This window comes from Apiospora kogelbergensis, assembly GCF_038363985.1.
Source record: "Apiospora kogelbergensis strain CBS 113332 chromosome Unknown utg000006l_segment0_segment0, whole genome shotgun sequence".
Classification (NCBI taxonomy): Eukaryota; Fungi; Ascomycota; class Sordariomycetes; order Amphisphaeriales; family Apiosporaceae; genus Apiospora; species Apiospora kogelbergensis.
This window is the reverse complement of record NW_027117423.1, coordinates 2,507,870-2,525,652: the sequence shown is the minus strand read 5'-3', so window position 1 is coordinate 2,525,652 and position 17,783 is coordinate 2,507,870. Positions and strand designations below refer to the sequence as shown.

The 17,783-nt window shown below is 53.0% G+C and overlaps 7 protein-coding genes across 7 annotated transcripts; 3 read left to right on the top strand and 4 right to left on the bottom strand.

Moving 5' to 3' along the window:
- Window positions 1-16: 16 nt before the first annotated feature.
- On the bottom strand, window positions 17-3,442 carry PG998_009655 (isoleucyl-tRNA synthetase; the record flags this gene model as incomplete). The annotated part of the gene is made up of 4 exons (XM_066876471.1): window positions 17-1,125; window positions 1,187-2,888; window positions 2,946-3,299; window positions 3,368-3,442. 4 exons carry the CDS (start codon window positions 3,440-3,442, stop codon window positions 17-19), a joined length of 3,240 nt encoding a protein of 1,079 aa, XP_066728627.1.
- An 811-nt stretch (window positions 3,443-4,253) lies between these two features.
- Window positions 4,254-5,584, top strand: PG998_009654 (conidiophore development protein hymA; the record flags this gene model as incomplete). Its single annotated transcript, XM_066876470.1, has 4 exons — window positions 4,254-4,352; window positions 4,438-4,495; window positions 4,568-5,049; window positions 5,102-5,584. 4 exons carry the CDS (start codon window positions 4,254-4,256, stop codon window positions 5,582-5,584), a joined length of 1,122 nt encoding a protein of 373 aa, XP_066728626.1.
- Window positions 5,585-6,184: 600 nt separating this feature from the next.
- PG998_009653 (NAD(P)-binding protein) lies at window positions 6,185-7,239 on the top strand (the record flags this gene model as incomplete). The annotated part of the gene is made up of 2 exons (XM_066876469.1): window positions 6,185-6,437; window positions 6,626-7,239. 2 exons carry the CDS (start codon window positions 6,185-6,187, stop codon window positions 7,237-7,239), a joined length of 867 nt encoding a protein of 288 aa, XP_066728625.1.
- A 310-nt stretch (window positions 7,240-7,549) lies between these two features.
- Window positions 7,550-9,096, bottom strand: PG998_009652 (26S proteasome regulatory subunit N6; the record flags this gene model as incomplete). Its single annotated transcript, XM_066876468.1, has 3 exons — window positions 7,550-8,074; window positions 8,136-8,756; window positions 8,818-9,096. 3 exons carry the CDS (start codon window positions 9,094-9,096, stop codon window positions 7,550-7,552), a joined length of 1,425 nt encoding a protein of 474 aa, XP_066728624.1.
- A 267-nt stretch (window positions 9,097-9,363) lies between these two features.
- Window positions 9,364-9,640, bottom strand: PG998_009651 (uncharacterized protein; the record flags this gene model as incomplete). The annotated part of the gene is made up of 2 exons (XM_066876467.1): window positions 9,364-9,491; window positions 9,556-9,640. The coding sequence occupies 2 exons, from the start codon at window positions 9,638-9,640 to the stop codon at window positions 9,364-9,366; spliced, it is 213 nt and encodes a 70-aa protein (XP_066728623.1).
- Window positions 9,641-10,778: 1,138 nt separating this feature from the next.
- Window positions 10,779-13,391, bottom strand: PG998_009650 (uncharacterized protein; the record flags this gene model as incomplete). The annotated part of the gene is made up of 2 exons (XM_066876466.1): window positions 10,779-11,138; window positions 11,202-13,391. 2 exons carry the CDS (start codon window positions 13,389-13,391, stop codon window positions 10,779-10,781), a joined length of 2,550 nt encoding a protein of 849 aa, XP_066728622.1.
- A 1,924-nt stretch (window positions 13,392-15,315) lies between these two features.
- PG998_009649 (uncharacterized protein) lies at window positions 15,316-16,453 on the top strand (the record flags this gene model as incomplete). Its single annotated transcript, XM_066876465.1, has 3 exons — window positions 15,316-15,774; window positions 15,899-15,947; window positions 16,056-16,453. The coding sequence occupies 3 exons, from the start codon at window positions 15,316-15,318 to the stop codon at window positions 16,451-16,453; spliced, it is 906 nt and encodes a 301-aa protein (XP_066728621.1).
- Between the last annotated feature and the right edge of the window lie 1,330 nt (window positions 16,454-17,783).

Sequence of the window (17,783 nt, the reverse complement as noted above, 5' to 3'; positions counted from 1 at the left end):
GAGACTATCCGGGACTCTACATCTTCAACAACCTGAGCAAAAAGGTAGCCTTTTGTATCTCTTGCTCCTCCTCTGCAATGATGCCATCTTCTTTCTTCTCGGGGATCTCGCCGTCTACATGTGTAGACTCGTGCTTGTCGAGTGGCCGGCGCAGAGCCTTCTCCATCGATTTTGTCTGACCTGTGAAAACTTCGGCAAGTCCGATGTTCTCAGGGTCGGAGATGATCTTGTACTCCATCTTGACATCATCGGTTGGCTGGAGACCAGCCTTCTTTCGAAGTCGTTGCACTCGGTTGATAATCTCACGGGCAACGCCTTCTTGAGCAAGCTCAGCGTAGAGCTCCGAGTCAAGAATGGTGAGGACATCCTGATCCGTGTTGGTCTCGAGATTCTTAGACGACTCGTCTTGGGCCAGGCCTCTCTTGACCACCAAGTCACCCTCTTCCAGCCGAATACCATCCACCACAATGTACTTATCGACAGTATACTGACGGACTTGATCGCTTGTGATGGACGGCAGCGCCTTCTTTACCTTGCCCATATCCTTCTTGAGCTTCTTGCCCAACACCGGCCAGTCGGCCTGTACACTGTACTGGACATTGTACTTTGCCTCATCCGTAGTCAAGACTAGGTCACGGACGTTGAGCTCCTCGGTGATGTAGGATTCGAGCGACTTGACATCGTCAAGGTACTCTTGATCGCGGTGGAGGACGACGAGGGTCTTCAAGGGGGTCTTCAATCCCAGAGTCCTCCTTTCTCTCGACACTCTAGCTAGCTCAATGACCTTTTGCATACGGCCGACTTGTCTTTCGATGACGGGATTGAAGAGTTCTTGCCTGACATCAGGGAAGTCGAGGAAATGCACGCTGCGAGGATCCTCCGCTCGCAATTCCTCAGGAATGTGAGGCAGAAGCTTGGAGTAGATGGTCTCTGTGATGAACGGCGTGAAGGGGGCCAGTCCTCGGCATAGAGTGAACAGAACCTCGAAAAGGGTGTTCAACGCGTGTTTGGTGTCCTCTACTCCATTCTCTCCCTTAAGGCGCTTTCGGTTAAAGCGGATGTACCAGTTTGTGGTGTTGTCAATGAGCTCCAACAACCGAGGAACGACAGTGTAAAGACGGTAAGCTAGAAAAGATGTGTCAGTCTCTCGATTCAAAGTTGTCAATATATCAAAGCTTTGACTTACCTGCCATCTCCTGGTTCACAAACTGAAGCAGACTCTGGCAACTGGCAAGGATCCATTTATCCATCACGTTCTCGTTTGAGCTCTCCATCTTAGGGTCGAAGAAGTAATCAATGTTCTCGACCTTCTTCAGGAGCGCCACCTGTCCCTCGAAAAATTTGTAACTATTCCAAAGGGGAAGCAGGACTTTTTGGACGACTTCCTTGACGCCAGACTCCTTGAATCTCAGGGGTTCGGCACGGACCACTGGTGAGTTGATCATGTATAGTCGAAGCGCATCGGAGCCGTACTTCTCGAATATAGCGCTAGGATCCGGGTAGTTCTTGAGTCTCTTGGACATCTTCTTTCCATCCTCGGCGAGTACCATGCCATTGACGACACAGTTCTTGAAGGGGGACACACCGAACAGGTGGGTGCCTAGCACGAGCAGCGTGTAGAACCAGCCTCTTGTCTGGTCCAGACCCTCTGCAATGAAGTCGCCCGGGAACCCTTCGTTCAGCTTGTCCTTGTTCTCAAAGGGGTAATGCTGGCTGGCATAAGGCATACTTCCAGACTCGAACCAACAGTCGAAGACACCCTCAACACGCTTCAGGTCTCCCCGGCCTTGTTTGCTGGGGATGGTGATGTGATCGACCTTATCCCGGTGAATGTCTGTCAGTTCTCCCTCGTAGCCACTAAGTTGCTTGAGCTCCTCAACGCTGCCAATGCAGACCATTTCCTCTTTGTCGTCACTCATCCAAACCGGCAGGGGCGTTCCCCAGTAACGGTTACGCGAGACGTTCCAGTCGCGAGCATTCTTGATCCAGTTGGCGAAGCGGTTCTCCTTCACAAAGTTAGGAACCCAGTGAGTTCCGTCAATGTTTGCCAACATCTGAGGTATGATTTCGGGGACACGAATGAACCAGGATGGCACGGCACGATAGATCAAAGGCGTATCGGACCGGTAGCACAGGGGGTAAGAATGCCTGAGCTGGGAGTCGGCCACGACCCGCCCAGTACCCTTCAGGTGCTTGATGATGTGCTTGTCCGCCTCCTTGCAGTGCATGCCAGCGAATTCCTTCGCCTTCTCAGTGAAGACGCCCTTTTCATCGAGGAAATCTGGCGGTGGGCGCGTTTCATTGATAATGCCAGCGGCAATGGCCACATTGTAATCGTCCTCACCAAAGGCAGGGGCCTGGTGAACGATACCAGTACCACTGTCATCGGTAACATAGGTCGCATTGAGTACCTTGAATGCAATACCTTTGAATTCGGCGTTGAGGTAGTCGAAGAGAGGCTCGTACTCCCAGCCCAGCATGTCCTTGCCCTTGATCTTCTCCAGTACCTTGTATTTCGCCTTCTTGGGGTCCTTGTACAGCGTGCTCAAGAGCTTCTCCAGGATAATGTAGTTGTTGCCGGACTTCTCGTCTGCGATTTTGATGTATTCAAAATCCGGGTTCACGGCAAGACCCAGATGGGTGGGCAGGGTCCAAGGGGTCGTCGTCCACGCCAAGAGAAAAGTCTTGGGGTCGCTAAGAAGGGGGAACGAGACGACCACTGCGGGATCCGTCACATCTTGGTAGTTCTGGTTCGACTCGAAATTCGACAAAGCCGTCGTAAGAGCGCAAGAATAAGGCATGACCTTGTAGCCCTGGTAAACTGCGCCCTTGTCGAAGAGCTGCTTGAAGACCCACCAATCCGTCTCCATGAAAGTCAAGTCCATTGTCTGAGTGAGTGTCAGCTATCCTCCCTCCCCTCATCTACACGGAACGCCAGTAATCACCTTGTAGTCGTTGTCGAAGTCGATCCAGCGACCCAGACGCTCAATGGTGTGACGCCACTCCTCCCTGTATCGCATGACGATAGCGCGACACTCGGCATTGTACTTGGCCAGGCCCATCTCCATGACGGCCTGCTTGCCGGTGATGCCAAACTTCTTGTCGATTTCATGCTCGATGGGCAGACCGTGCGTATCCCAACCGAAACGTCTCTCGACATGGAAGCCCTTCATGGACCAGTATCTGGGGATGATGTCCTTGATGGTGGAGGCGAGCAGATGGCCATAATGCGGAAGACCGGTCGCGAAGGGAGGGCCATCGTAAAAGGTGTAGCGAGGCTTTCCCTTGGTCAGTTCGACCTAGCGAAGCGCAGTCTGTCAGTCTCTGTAGCCATCAGGTGCGTGCGTGCCGGATTTGGCGGGCGTACCTGGCGTTGGAAGGCATCCCACTCCCTCCACTTCTGGATGACCTCGAGCTCGGACTTGGGGAAGTCGATAGACATATTGAACGAACGTCTGGCAGGAGGTAACAGACGAAGGGGCCAATAGAGTCGCAACTACCAGCGCAATTGTGATTCCTGTCGCAGAGTGGAATGGTGAATCGAGGGGCACGATTGAATGGACATCCCACCTTGCCGTCGAAATTCCTTGGTGGGGGCGGTACAAAATGTGAGTCAAGCCGAACCGGTCGTTGTGACTGGAATAAGACGCCAATCGGACTTTTATGCACTGGCGGGGTAATTGGGCTGCCCCTCGCCCAAGACCAAGACCAAGACCAAGACGGGCCAAACAAAGTACCTGTGCTGCACGCCAGGAGGTACCCAGGCTAGAGGCTTCTTGCTTCTGCCCCCCCAGCAGCAAGTCGCTGTAAGTACATACATGGTTCAGAGTCGGGGCCTTATTGCGCGCTGCTACCCAGCAAGTTGCATGTTTCAACCTTGGCCTACCATCGAATCCAACGTAAAGTAAAGTAAATAACAACACCCCCCGGGACACCTGGGAATAAACAGCAACCGCAACGGGACATCTATCTTTGTCGGGCCTGTTCCCAGTCCGACCTTGCGTCGCCTCTTTCTCACAGTCTCTGTTTCTTGCATATCCTCCTGCAGCTAGAAAACCAATGCTTCCCTTGCCCCAGGGGTTGGCTTGACCATTTGCGATCCTGTCCGTCGTCCCTGTGGTGTTAGTCGCTCTCGAAGTCGACTTTCCTGGGACCTTTCTCTACCTGCACCCTCCACCGCTCTGCAGATCAAGGTTGGGCACCGTCTGGCACCCTCACCCACAAAGCGCTCCCCCGGACAACCCTCCGCAACCATGTCCTTCCTCTTCGGCCGCGCGCGCACCCGAACCAACACAATCGACTTGTCCAAGCAAGCACGCGAGCATGTTCTCAAGCTGGAAGTCCCAGGCAAGGTGGGTGTTCACCGTCTACCTTTGTACCCGCTGTCTTTGTTTCAATGCCTACTACAGGGCTGACATGCAGGGGGCTATGTTATAGGCCGAGGAGCTGGCCAAGGTGCTCAGTCAGATGAAACTTATACTCCAAGGGACACCAGGTCGGTCAATTGTCTTCTATGGACCCAATTCGTGATGGAGTGCTGCTTACACCGGTTACTGCCTCGCTACAGAGTCCGATAGTACCCCTGACCAAGTCTATCAGTTGGTGCAAGGTCTGATAGAAGAGGACCTGCTACTGCTGCTTGCCCAGAACCTGTGGCGCCTGCCCTTCGAATCGCGGAAAGATACCCAGGTCATCTTCTCCTATGTTTTCCGCTTCCGACCACCAACCGCATCCCCAAAGACCGATCCTGTCGCACTGAGCTACGTTGTCAACAACAAGCCTCAAGTCCTACTGGAATTATGTCGCGGCTACGAGCACAAAGAAAGCGCTACGCCTGCCGGAACTGTGTTACGGGAAGTGCTCAAGAGCGAGGCGGCGGCGGCCATTATACTGTATGACGACGGAGAGGAGCCCGGTTCAAGTCTAAAGGGGGTGACAGCTATCGAAAGAGAGCGGCCACAGAGCGGCAGTGGCGTGTTCTGGAGATTCTTCGACTGGATTGACAAAAGCTCGTTCGAGGTGGCTGCCGATGCCTTCACCACATTCAGGGTAAGACCGCCGGCCCTTTGGTTTTGCGCCAACTACTTACCCGTTTGCGTAGGAACTTTTGACAAAGCACAAGGATCTTGTGCCTCGCTACCTGGCTGTCAATTTCGAGCTTTTCTTTGACAGATACAACCACGTTCTGGTTCAATCAAATAGCTATGTCACGAAGCGTCAGTCCATCAAGTTACTCGGCGAGATATTACTCGACCGTTCCAACTACAATGTCATGACGGCTTACGTAGACCGCGGCGAACATCTCAAAATCTGCATGAATCTGCTGCGCGACGATAGGAAGATGGTCCAATATGAGGGATTCCATGTCTTCAAGGTTTTTGTCGCGAATCCTCACAAATCGGTCGCGGTGCAGAAGATTTTGTTGATGAATAGGGATAAACTTTTGAATTTCCTAAGCCACTTCCTGGAGGACCGCACAGATGACGAGCAGTTCATTGATGAAAGAGAGTTTCTCATCAAGCAGATACGAAATATGCCGCCTAATCCGGTACCGCCGACGAGACAGATGCCCCAGGGCGCCTAGTCAGTCTGCACATCTTGCAGCAGCAGCAGCAGCAGCAACAGCTACTAGGCTGACTCTACGGTACGCCGCCATCTGTAGTATGGCGGCGAGAAGTCTGTCAGTACTGTATCTAACAACAGCGTGCACGTTGTCGCGGCACAGATGGCGATACCTCCAAAAGTACTGGCTGGATATAAAAGGCAGGGCCACAGGCAGGATGCGTGGTAGATTTGCAAAAGCAGCCTCGACGGCGAAATCATTACGATGCATGTAGCTAGGCGTTCACGGCAGGTCTAACGAATAATGAAAAGTTGAGAGCTATGAATAATACTGGCTGTCCACCGTTTCTAAAATGTACCATAAATGCAATTGCTTGCTGGCACATATTATGTGTATCCAAACCAAGTGCATGTATCCAGCCCCTATGCACGTTGGTGTGGGGTAACTCCTCACAGGGAGAGTGACGTTCACATCTCATACGGCGATAACTTCGAACTTAAGGCCGAGCAACGTAACGAACAAGCTGCTAAACGTCTCGGCAGGAAAAAAATAGGGAGCAACACATCCCAAACCTCCACCCGGACACAACAACCAGATACGGCAGACAGCATACCAACGAAGATGGACACCGTGGCAGCACCATCGGCAATATTCAAACCCGGCAACACGGCCGTCATCACTGGCGGCGCGAGCGGCATCGGTCTGGCCCTGGCCAAGAAATGCGCCGGGTACGGCATGAAGGTGCTCGCAGCGGATTGGAACGCCGAGCTGCTGGCCGCGATCCCCGCGGATGTGGCGACTACCTACCAGATGGATGTGAGCAAAGCGGCGGACTGGGCGGGCTTCAAGGAGAAGATCCAGAAGGATTTCGACGGTACGTTTTCTATCTCCACTGGCAGTCATGATTTGGATCTCTGTGTATAATATGTATCCGGCAAGGCGAGGAGGGTCCGAGACGGTTTCTGCGTTACGACGATATATCCTTGGAGGGATTCGAAGCTATAATGGCCGAGCTGTTGCTATGGTATGTGACTAACATTTTACCCCCGATGGGAAAAAAAGGCAAAATCAGCCTCCTGGCCCTCAACGCAGGCACAGGCGCCAAACACAGTTTTGACTCGCCCGAGGGCTTCGAGAAGATTCTGAACGTCAACATCTTTGGCGTAGTCCACGGCATCACCAGCCTCTTACCTCTGGTAAAATTCTCGTCTTCAGAGGCCGAGTCGGAGTCGGCCATCGTCATTACAGGCTCCAAGCAGGGCATCACCAACCCGCCGGGGAACCCGGCGTACAACGCGTCCAAGGCGGCTGTCAAGTCGCTAGCCGAGCAGCTCTCGTACGATTTGCGGACCGACCACCCGTCAGTCTCGGTGCACCTTCTTGTGCCCGGATGGACGTGGACGGGGCTGGCGGGAGGCCAGGCGGGAGCGGGTCGCGATACTGCTGGCGCCAAGGAGAAGCCTGACGCGCCCTGGTGGCCCGAGGACGTGGTCGATTACCTCGAGAAGAAAATGGCCGAGAAGCAGTTCTGGGTCATATGCCCCGACAACGAAGTCACCGAGGACATGGACAAGAAGCGCATGGAGTGGAGCGCCGGCGACGTCGTCAATGGGAGGCCGCCACTGAGTCGCTGGCGCGATGAGTACAAGGAGCAGGCTGCCAAGTTCATGCAGTAAAGAGACGAGAAAGGAACCAAGGATGTCAAAGATGGCATGGTCGGATCAACGCGTTTGACGGAACAAATTCATATCCATTAGCCGCTGTGCGCCGTCCCTATTCTTCGATTGGGCAGCCCTCTTGAGCGCAAAGTGTTCTCATAAGTAACAAATATTACAGCAAATACAGAGCCCAACCAAACTTGCCCATGCCCTTCTGGATATCATGATTGACGCAGACAATCAAGCATAGACTAAACACGCCATGAACTCCCCGTTTTCCACGATAAACCATGGAAGCAGCGCCCCTTGTCCAACTACACGCATAAATTTATCGTGGAGCGTGTGGTTGCTTTGCCAGCATCATTGTAACCGACTCTTTGGCGTTGATGGTGTTCCATACGCTGTCTTTGCCGCCCATCCTCCATTCGTCACCTGTTGTGGCGTATTCGCCACTGCCACGAATGGACTCGCCCATGATGATGTCGAGATCCCGCTTCTGGGAGCTAAGCCAGTCTTTCACAAATGTGGCCGGGTCCTCACTTAATGAGGACAAGAACGCATGCTTGGACTTGGACACATGGATAGCCTGCACTATCGTGGCTAGTTGATCGTCGAGCGAGGCAACCTCTTTGAGCATGCTCGCATACCCAGGATTATTGAGGAATGTGACCATCTTTTCCTTCAAGGGATCATCAACCGCCACCCGGATGTCATATACAGTAGGCTTGGCATCCTTGTGAAACTCCTCGTCCACCCGTATGGTATATGGGAGTTTGACGGCTGGCAGAGGCTTCAGCTGGGGTGTGATGTAGTTGTATAGCAGGGGGATAGAGCCCGTTTCGATGTTGAAAGCCTATATAACCTTCAAGTTAGTAAACCCGGAGCCAAACAGTCTGTCAGCGGTAGTACTGTACCTTTTTGAGAAGGTCGTCGCATCTGAAGTTGCGCTTCTCCTCGTCCTCCTGCAGGCCCATGAATTTGATGTAGTCCCACACAGCCATTACGATTTCTTGCCGCGTGGCTTCTGTCTTGTCGACAATGTCGGCCAGAGCGGGCTCGACTGCATAACGTTCTGGGTCTTCGTGTCGAGTCAAGTTGATGACGATGTGCATGTTCTCGTCGCCGCTGCGCTTGAAGATCAACTCGTCAAAGTCTGCAGAAGCAGGAAGATTGGTCGAAGGGCCGGTTCGTTCTGGCTTTTTCCACTCCATGCTCTGGTCGATACCCTTGCGGTTCGCGGGAAAGTCGACCGTCAAAGCCTTGAAGAAGTGGGAGAGGCGATATTTGGGGGCTTTGGATGCTTTGGACTTTGCATTGGCACCGTCCTCATCCATCTTATCCTCATCAGCCTCGTCAACGGCATCCTCTTTATCCAAATCATCGTCGTCGTCATCCAGCAGGCGTCCTTCGATCTTGATGCGGTAGGTGGGTTCCAAATTCGAGCTGAAATCGAAAGCGGGTACATTGAGATCGTTATTCTGCCACTGCTGGTCTTCAGTGGTATTGGAAACCCAGATGCGCAGCGTTTTCCATCGCTTAAGCCGACCGCTTGTTAGCGAAGTTCATGGTTGAGCAAGTGATGCAGCATTGGCTTACCTTGACGCTCCGGTTGACAGAATCGACGATGTCCAATCTCTTTCGCGTCATGGTCGCGTCAAGCCGGCGCTCGAAGTCGCGCAGCTCTCTGTATTTGGGGCCCATCTCACCGATGGTACACTCATCGATGTTGTCGGGAAGGTTTTTATCCGTAGGTTTGCGACTTCGCCGCTTCGCCATCTCGACCTGCATAGCAGCGGCCTGCTGTTGTTGTGCCATCTGGGCCTGGGTCAAGGGGACTTGGTGGTGAGGTCCCGTGGACATCATGGGGCCTGCCATGGCCGAATAGTTAGCAAAGAGCAAGCTCGAGGAGGCGGCAGCGGTTGGTTGGTCAGTTAAGGCAGTTGCGATGGAGACGACGGCCAGGAGCTGCAACTGCAAAAGACAAGACCGGGCAAGACGGGCAAGATGGATTCCAGAGGATCAAGACCAGTACCCTGGTACTAGTTGATGGCTAATGATCTGTGGAGCCATGATTTTCTGTGTGGGGTATGGTCTGAGGAATGGTCGCGACATGCTCATCATATCAAGCCAACCAAAGGCGGATTATAGCGTGTTTGTGTTGAATCGGGACGACCGCACTGGCGGCGCAGGCACATGGCCCGGCTTCTTCCACTTGTCCTCGCGATCGCCAGCCGGTGCCGCGGACTTAAGTGTGGCGAGGGCCGGGATATCTAATGCATTCCACTACCAAACCAAGGAAAGGGCGAACAAAGCTAGATAAATCCATGCACATACCGATGCCTCCACGTCGTGGGTTGGCCGAATGAGGAGTGCGCGGCGGCACTTGCTGTTGCGGGAACTGACGATAAGCGGGCTGCATTTTGGCGGCCAAGCAATTCACGACGCAAGCGATCGAGGGGACAATAAGAGGGGATTGGAACTGTTCGGTTCGTTCGTTGCCTGGTGAGACAGACTGCCGTAGCGTATGTAGCGGTGGGTAGCGTTGTGCTGGCCGGTGCGACGAAGGCTCTTGGACCGGAGGTTGTAAGTCAAGTTCGCGATCGAGAAATTTTGGGGAACTTGTCTGGCTCGCCAGAGCAAACGCGCGACGTGCTGCTGGCAGATGGGCGGTCGTCGAATTGTCGTCCTTGATTGGCGTCTGCAGTCGGACCAGAGCCTAACATGAGGCTGGTAGGCTGGGTAAGATAAGCGGGGCCCGTGAGGCTCTTTTACTGGCTCACTTTCTAACTCTCTCAACCCCTGTGGCCCGTGCTGGTTGATATGTAGACAAGAGCATTCACCTCGCAGTCTTCCGCCATGTCCAATCGATAGATTGACTGTGTATGCAGGTCTATATGTGGATATGTATATACTATTATATCGTTAATGTATATTTGAGTAGGCTAAGCACTATAGGTATGTAGTTACGCCTACAGCCTCCCCCGTCTAGTCCGAAACATGGAGCAACAACAGCTTTAGGTCAACGCCTGCCTATTCGTCCTATCTGAATACTCCATACTAATGCAATGCTGGCCTGGGCATTGTGCCATCAGGGCCACGGAGACCTTTTCATCCTCAACCTCTACTAATCAGCCGCCTCTCCACGAAAAGAAAAAGGAAACAGAGACGTGCTGTTTCGCTACAAGTTCGTCTTGTTCCATCCGTCCTAACAAGACAAACTTCAATAGGACTGACTGCCTTGTGAACCCAAGAGGCAGGCACTAGGTTGATTAAAATGCATTGAAAGGGTGGTGATCAACAAGAAAAATCCCTCCCCTTATCCGAGTTGAGTACTGTTCGAGAGATACCTCGACGGTAGCGTCGTGTTTGGGTAACATGGGCCGCCTGCTCGACTGCTGCTAGCCAGAGTTTTTGCTCTCCCCGGTCATCAAAAGTGCTGCCAGAACCTGCTACGCCGCGCTGAACATGAGAAAATAAAGTGAAGTGGATCGTTGACTTTCGATCCGGGCGCTGCCAGTCTTGTGTGCAGTAGAAACCGCCGTCATCCCCTGGCCATCTTAAAATGCTGGGCCAAGGCCTTGCTTGGATTGGCGCTTGCTGAACCGATTGCGCTTTGTTGTTGTTGTGTCCTCGAGGCTTAGTTGACTCTTGCTCAGATGATTCCTGTGTGACCTGTCGTTGATACCAAAACCTTCTGGGTTCAAGGCACCATTTGCGCCGAACGTACTTGCCGGGCTAGACATAGAAGACGACATGTCACCAAACCCATTGTCGCTGTTGTATGATGCGGCACGGTTTAGCGACGCGGCCATATCTCTGGCCTGTTCCAAGTTTTCAATCCAGTCGTCAGCGGTAGGTCTGGAGTTATCGAAGGAGTTCGCGGCTTTGGGTTCCTCAAAGGTATAGTGCATCCCGAACTATTTACTGTTAGCATGCGCGAACCGCCAAAGAGAAATTACGTTTTTGTTAGGATGGCTTACCGAGTCGACACACCAGACTGTCTGCCCCTTGGCATCAATCTGAGTCCTCCAAGCGCAATCTGGCGCAAGAAGCGATATTTCTTGCTTCGACTTCTTCTCCTCGCCTCCTGCGGGGGCCAGCACGATGCGCCCGCTTGAGGTAATCATCACAAGCCGCTGCCGTTTCTTCGTCGTGCTTCCGCCAAAGAAACGTGCAAACTTCCTGTGGCCCTCCCCGTGTTCGCCACCACTCTTAGCATGTGGACTGTTTGGGATGGGCGTCGACATAACCAATAGGTCGCCGAGTCTCAGAATTCTCTCGTTGGTGCGATTCAAGACTGGGGACCATTCAATATCCAGCTGCGACGGTGGGGGGATGTCTGTGACTATCCGACCAGGAGGCCGTACTGAGCCATTTAGCGCATTGTTGCTTGGGAGTAGTCGCGATTGGGACGCAGGTTGAGGCGGGTTCGAGTTGCCGCCGTTGAGATTGATGATCTTGGGCTCTTGTGGAGGTGGCGCGTACGGACGCAGCCGCGGAGCCTTCATTCTCCACAATTGCTTACCAAAAGTCTGCCCATCAAAGAACTCGTGGTTTTTAATATGCTCAATGGTGAGTCGTCTTTCGGGGTCTAAGACCAAAAGACGTTCTATCAAGTCTTGGGCGGCTGGGGGGAATCCAGGAGGGAACCCGTAGTCTAGTTCCACGATTTTTTGGAACGTCAGGTACTCGGAGCCCCCCTTGAATGGCGGCCGCCCAGCCAGTAGTTGGTAGATGATGCAACCGAAAGCCCACAGATCGCTTGCCTTACAAGCGTTCTTATTACGAAGCAGTTCGGGGCTCACGTATTCGGCAGTGCCAACAAACGACTCGGCTTTTGTGTCGTCCTGTGGCCTCTCTCTCCCAGGACGTTCATCCGCTCTAGCTGCCGCCGCCGCCGAAGCAGTTGTCTGCGGTGCCCGAGGGTCTGTGAGGAGTCGAGCGGTGCCAAAATCAGTAATCTTGACGTGCATAGAATCGTCGAGGAGGACATTTTCCGGCTTAAGGTCGCGGTGGATAACGCCTCGCGAGTGCATGTACTCGATAGAGTCGAGAATCTGCGCCCCGAAGAACCTTGTACAGTCAACATCGAAAGTCCCCGTTTTCTTGAGAACACCTAGAAGCTCTCCGCTGTTACACAAATCCAGCACGTAGTAGAGTGAGTTTTCGTCCTGAAAGGTGTAGTAGAGGCGAACGATGCCCGGGTGCTCCGTGAGTCGGTTTAAAGTATCTTTCTCGATGTTGACGTATTTGATCTTCTTCTCCTTGATGATATGCCTCTTCTCCAATACCTTGATGGCGTATTCCTTCAGTGTTTGTCGGTCGGTAGCAAGGTAAACTGTGCTGTAAGATCCTTCACCCAGGACACGACCGAAGGAGAAGTCACGAACCCCCTTTTTCACGGTCTTTACAATTGTTTTCCCGTTTGCGTCGATTTCTCTACGAGTAGTGACCGCCGCACCTCGGTCCTTCCATTCTTCGCTGCTGTTGGACATGGGCAGATCAGGCCGAATGGGGCCTCGAGGCTCAGGGGCGGTAGGAATACCAGGTATCGATGCATACCCTCCACCCATTCCCCTCGAGCTTCTCCTAGGGGGTAAGGGCCCGCTTCCTGCTGCCGGAGGGGCTTGCCTGTTCGCGTTGTACGATCGATCTCGATGGCTAGATTCCCTCGAGGGAACAGCGGCAGGATTTGTTGTATAGTTGTGGTTTGACCGTGAGTCTTGTCTTGTAGGCATATTATACATAGAGGTCCTAGAAGCTTCGGACCGTAGTATTTTGTAGGAATCAGCCGCTTGGTCACGCTCTGCAGCCGTGTAGATAGCGGAACCAGGCCGTGCCGACGGACCAGAATACGGCGTAGTTGCTTGATGTGCGTGTGGGTGGGTGTATGGGGTCGGGGGTTGCCCCTGGGAATCTGCATACGGGAGACCGGATTCGACGGGTTGGTTTCTGCTCTCTGGGATTTCGGATCGGATCTGGGGCTGAACCGGACTCTGTGAGCCTTGGCCTTGTAACTGGGCTATACTGTTGGAGTTCTGACGGGAAACGACAGGTTGAACAGCCTCATCACGCTCGGCACAAGATTCTTGGGGACCAGGTTCGGCGTCGTCAGGGTTCGCAATACGTAAGCCGCCCAGGGCACGAGAAAGACTTAGGTCGTTATTCATGGCGGCGAGTGGACTGATAAGCTACGATAGTGCCGATGAGAAAGTCTAATGTGTCGAACTTGTGGGATGGGAGCTGGGGCGGATCCGCGGCTGTCTGCCTGTATGGGACTTTTAGGTATCCCAAGCAAACCCGAGCGAACAACAAAACCCAAAGTCAACCCACACGCGATCCTTCGGTGTCTGGTTGCAGCGTGAGAGAAGTCGTGATAGCGGCTGCCTGGATTGGGAGGATCCAAGCGTTGGCACACCCGTTGAGTGGGCTGGTGGTTGACTCGCGGCGACGAGTAAAATGACGGACACTGTCGTGGATTAATTTAGGGGCAAGTCGCGGCGATAGCTTCGGTGCGCTGGCTGGGCTTCAGTGGTAAATCGTGAAATGGGTGGCTCGACTGGGCGAAACCGCGGACCGCAATGGGCTGTGGTGGTGCGGTTGCGGTGTATTCCAGTGCCGAGCCGGTCGAAGTGAGAGCATTAGGAAGAAACAAGAAGAACGATGGACGACAAGACAAAAGGATGGAACGAGTGAAGCTGGTGGGGGAAGAGACAGACGGAATAATGCCAGCACCTGGCGATGTCAGGTACATCAAATGCACCCACGTGTGTAGTAAGGCAATCGGAGTTGAGTGGGATAGAGAAGGTAGGTAAGATAGGCAATGCAATGTAGGTTCAGTGTTCCATAGGTAGGTCGTAGGTCGTAGGCTGGCTGCCAGCACGTACGGCGGACAGTACAGTGCAGTAAATTCACGGGGTGCAGGGTGCAGGGCGCATACGATAACGTGCGATCTCAGTCTTGCCTGCTGCCCACTGTGCTATTATCTGTCAGTGACTGGCGGGACCATCGACTGGAGCAACCTGAGGTTTCTCGGTTCTCCTGGCAAATGCAAGGTTGACCGTCTTTATTTGGCTTAGACCGCATGTATGGCATAGCCCACACAGCAGCAGCTTAATAGTCCAAATACGAGGTCAACAGCTCCTTTGCTAAAATTGTCGAATGCTGGCCGATACTGTCGTGAAGACCGCTCGCCGCTGGGAGAAGCCCCAAAAAGCCTGTAAGCACCTACGCAATCTTTGATGAGCAATTGGAGCGATTGATTGACCTAACCAGCTCTACTGTATGTGTCTCCTTTTTTTAGGTAACACCTCGAGTGGTCTCTATTGGATTCTGGCTGCACCTACCAGCCTACTGGACAAGCTACAAGCCCCAAGCTGGGACTGCAGAGGGACGGGTGGGGGCATTTGATTGGTGCCCGGTCCTCTGCTAGCTCCCGTCGGTCAAGGGCGCAACTCCTACTTTAAACTGTGTCCGCCACTGACAGATTCGTGGCAGATGATGCAACTACATCTCCTTCTTATTACGTATATATATATATATATATATATATACTATCATACGGCTCCTTCAAGGCTTGGTTTCGAGAATTACCGCCGTTGACCTCGAATTGGCCAAGAGAGAGGGCCACCTTGGCTGGAGCGATCCAAAAACGACGGCATAAAGCACTGTCGTAGAAAGATACTTGTTATATTGATATCCTAAGACTTGGATGCATGTCACGACAAAACCCTCAAGATGCCGGGCTCTGAGATTTCTGTCAATTGGGATAGTCGTCAATTAGGTTTGTTCCTGCATTCTGAACCGGAGTATGTTTTTTATACGGTATTAGGCAGTCACTAGCATATGCACCTTCCAATGAAGGGACACTATCTGCATTTTGCATTCATGTGCCTGTCTAATTTGCATGAAAACGTACATGCGCGATAACATCAATCCACATGATGCCAAACTCGCACCCTTCTGTCCCGGAATCGCGTGATGGGGGTATCCGATGTTCAGATAATGCTGCTTTGACGCCACTTGGTGATCCAATAGCCGGTGCCCTGCTGAAAGCCTCACCTAGCTCTGTTCTCTTACTAGATAGAGGTGGCCATGTTGCGACTTCCGCCAACCACCATCTCAATCAACATGACCGAGGTCAAGGATTTCGAGCACCGCCGTCGGTTCAAGAGCTACCTTGTCCGAACCGATGATCGACGTGACCGAGCCCCAAGCCCGCAAGAGCCTGGAAGTTTAGCGACACAGGATTCGCATATCACCACTCCGCAAGCACAGAACACACGAGGTAGCATAGAGACACCACGCGGACGCTCCCAACCTGGTACCCCCAAGCTGTTCAGTTTACCCCCACGGAGGCCACCCAAGTCCCTCATATCTACGAGAGCGGAGGTATCGACATCGCATGAGGCATCTGGAAGCTCGCAGAACACATCGTCAGACGCTTCATCCCTTTCCAGAGACCACCAAGGGCCTGGGTCAAGCAGGACGGGACTCCCTCCACCGTTCTCGGCAGGCGCGAGAACAGTATCTGATGAGCTGTCACTGCCATTCGTACGTCTAGTACCCTTCATCATACTGCTGCCAGGTTGACAAAGGTGATTCAGAGAATGTTCAAGCAACCAGTCCTAAACAATCCGGAAGAACTCGCGCGAGACCCTTCCACAACGCCATATAGTCGTTCATCGTCCCGGAGGACTCGGGCAGAAACGCGCACATTGAGTCCAGTAAGCCCTAATCTCGTTCCCAATGGAAGACTTTCTCAAGTGATCGGCTAACGGAGCAGGTGGAACATGGCGCAAATGATTCTGTGAGTTCCGCACGCCATGTTATAGAGTCAGCTTTAGCCGCCCTTGGTCATATTTCGGCCAGGCGTTCAGCCAGACGTTTAACATTGGAGACTCGTCGTGGTGATGGCGGGTCAGATGTTTCCGCAGAGGAGACGGTGGGCACGGATCCCGGAGTCAGAGTCTACAACGACTCGCTCCCAGCCTCAGTGCAACCTCAAACTCCTCGAAATCTGCCTGAAGCACGACACCAGAGTCGATTACTTGCGCCAAATACAGCGCCTGTCCCCCGTGTTGGGCCAAGACACAATGGCACCCACAGCCCGTCCGGCAGGACAACACCGGGGTTCCGTGGGTTGTTTGGCGGCACAGAGAATTCGGACGGCGCTGTTGGGTTCAGCAACGACCATCGACAAGACGAGACGGGAGAGGAAGAGGGGGTTTGAGGGTTCAGGCACGTGAGTCATTGCTATGTATTGTTAGGTGCGATGGCATGATACATCTAGACCGGACCATTACTAAGGTAGACTGGGGAACTTGTGATAGTGGGCAAGAGTCTCTAGAGTTGCCATAACAAAAGATCCGTCTAGCAACATTGAACAGTTCATTTTGATGAGATCAGATCTTGTCCTATGGCCACGAATGAAGGATGCACGTTGCAGGAAATACACTGAACTATGAGAGAAGCATTTCGCTTTCCGCCTCCTAGCACTGTGTAGATAGTAGCCAGACAGAGGATGAGCATTTCATGGGTCAGGGAAAGCGCGCGCACCCGTCCGCGCCTATCGCGTCCCTCAAGATACAGAAGGAGAGAGAGAGAGAAGAAAATAAAAGGATTGATACTACATAGGAAAGCAACGACCGACCTTGTTGGCACAAAGGTGGGCCGCTTCAAGATTTCCGTATCGGCGAAATGAATGCGCCGAAATGATTACGGAGTACGATGCACGGAGTAGGTACGAAATATAGTTGTATTGATTGACCGACCGTAAAGTACGTAACAATGAGACAGAATGAAGCATTTGGCATTAGCAAGTTGGTCACGGTTGCATGCAGTAAGAAACCTTGGAATGACTGCAAGTACGAGTAGTCGTGGGCGGGCAGCGGGGCGGCTGGACGGAAGAAGCCATTTTGCCATTTGAGGAGACGAGAAAAGGCAGCCTCCATACTTCAGCATACAATGAAAAGACTGGAGACGGAGGATGATGAGCTTGTTGCTCCTGACACCAGACACTTGACTCAGGACAGGCCAGGAGTTCTGCCAGTTAGCCAGTTCTGCCAGCTCTGCTCTCTGCACCGGCCAACAGCCACTAAAAACCATCCTGCAGGGTGACAATGTGCTCTTGCACTAGAGCCCAGGAAGGAAAGGCGTCGTAGTATGTCTGGCTAGCCTCCTAGCCAAAACGCCATCCGGGCAGGCCAATCATTCTTCGGCACCGCCGCAATGACCAGCATCTCACTCCAACCTGCAGGCAATCGCCTTCTCGCGTCGCCTCTTTACCAAAGACGGTCAAGCCGGAAGTTGAGGACCCCACCCCGGCGACGCAGGTTGTTTCCCGGCCAATCACCAGCCCCGACCGGGCCAAAGTACTTTTCATGCCCAGCATGGTGTGGAGGTACATGACGACTTTAATATGGACCCCTTCTCGGGATCTCAGCCCATCCCCAGACGAGACCAGTCTACAATGAGGCTGGTAGGATCAGCCGATGTACAGTTTGGGCGTGCCGCCTGCAAGAAGATACTTGGCGCCTACCATTAAACCCTACCTCAGGTAC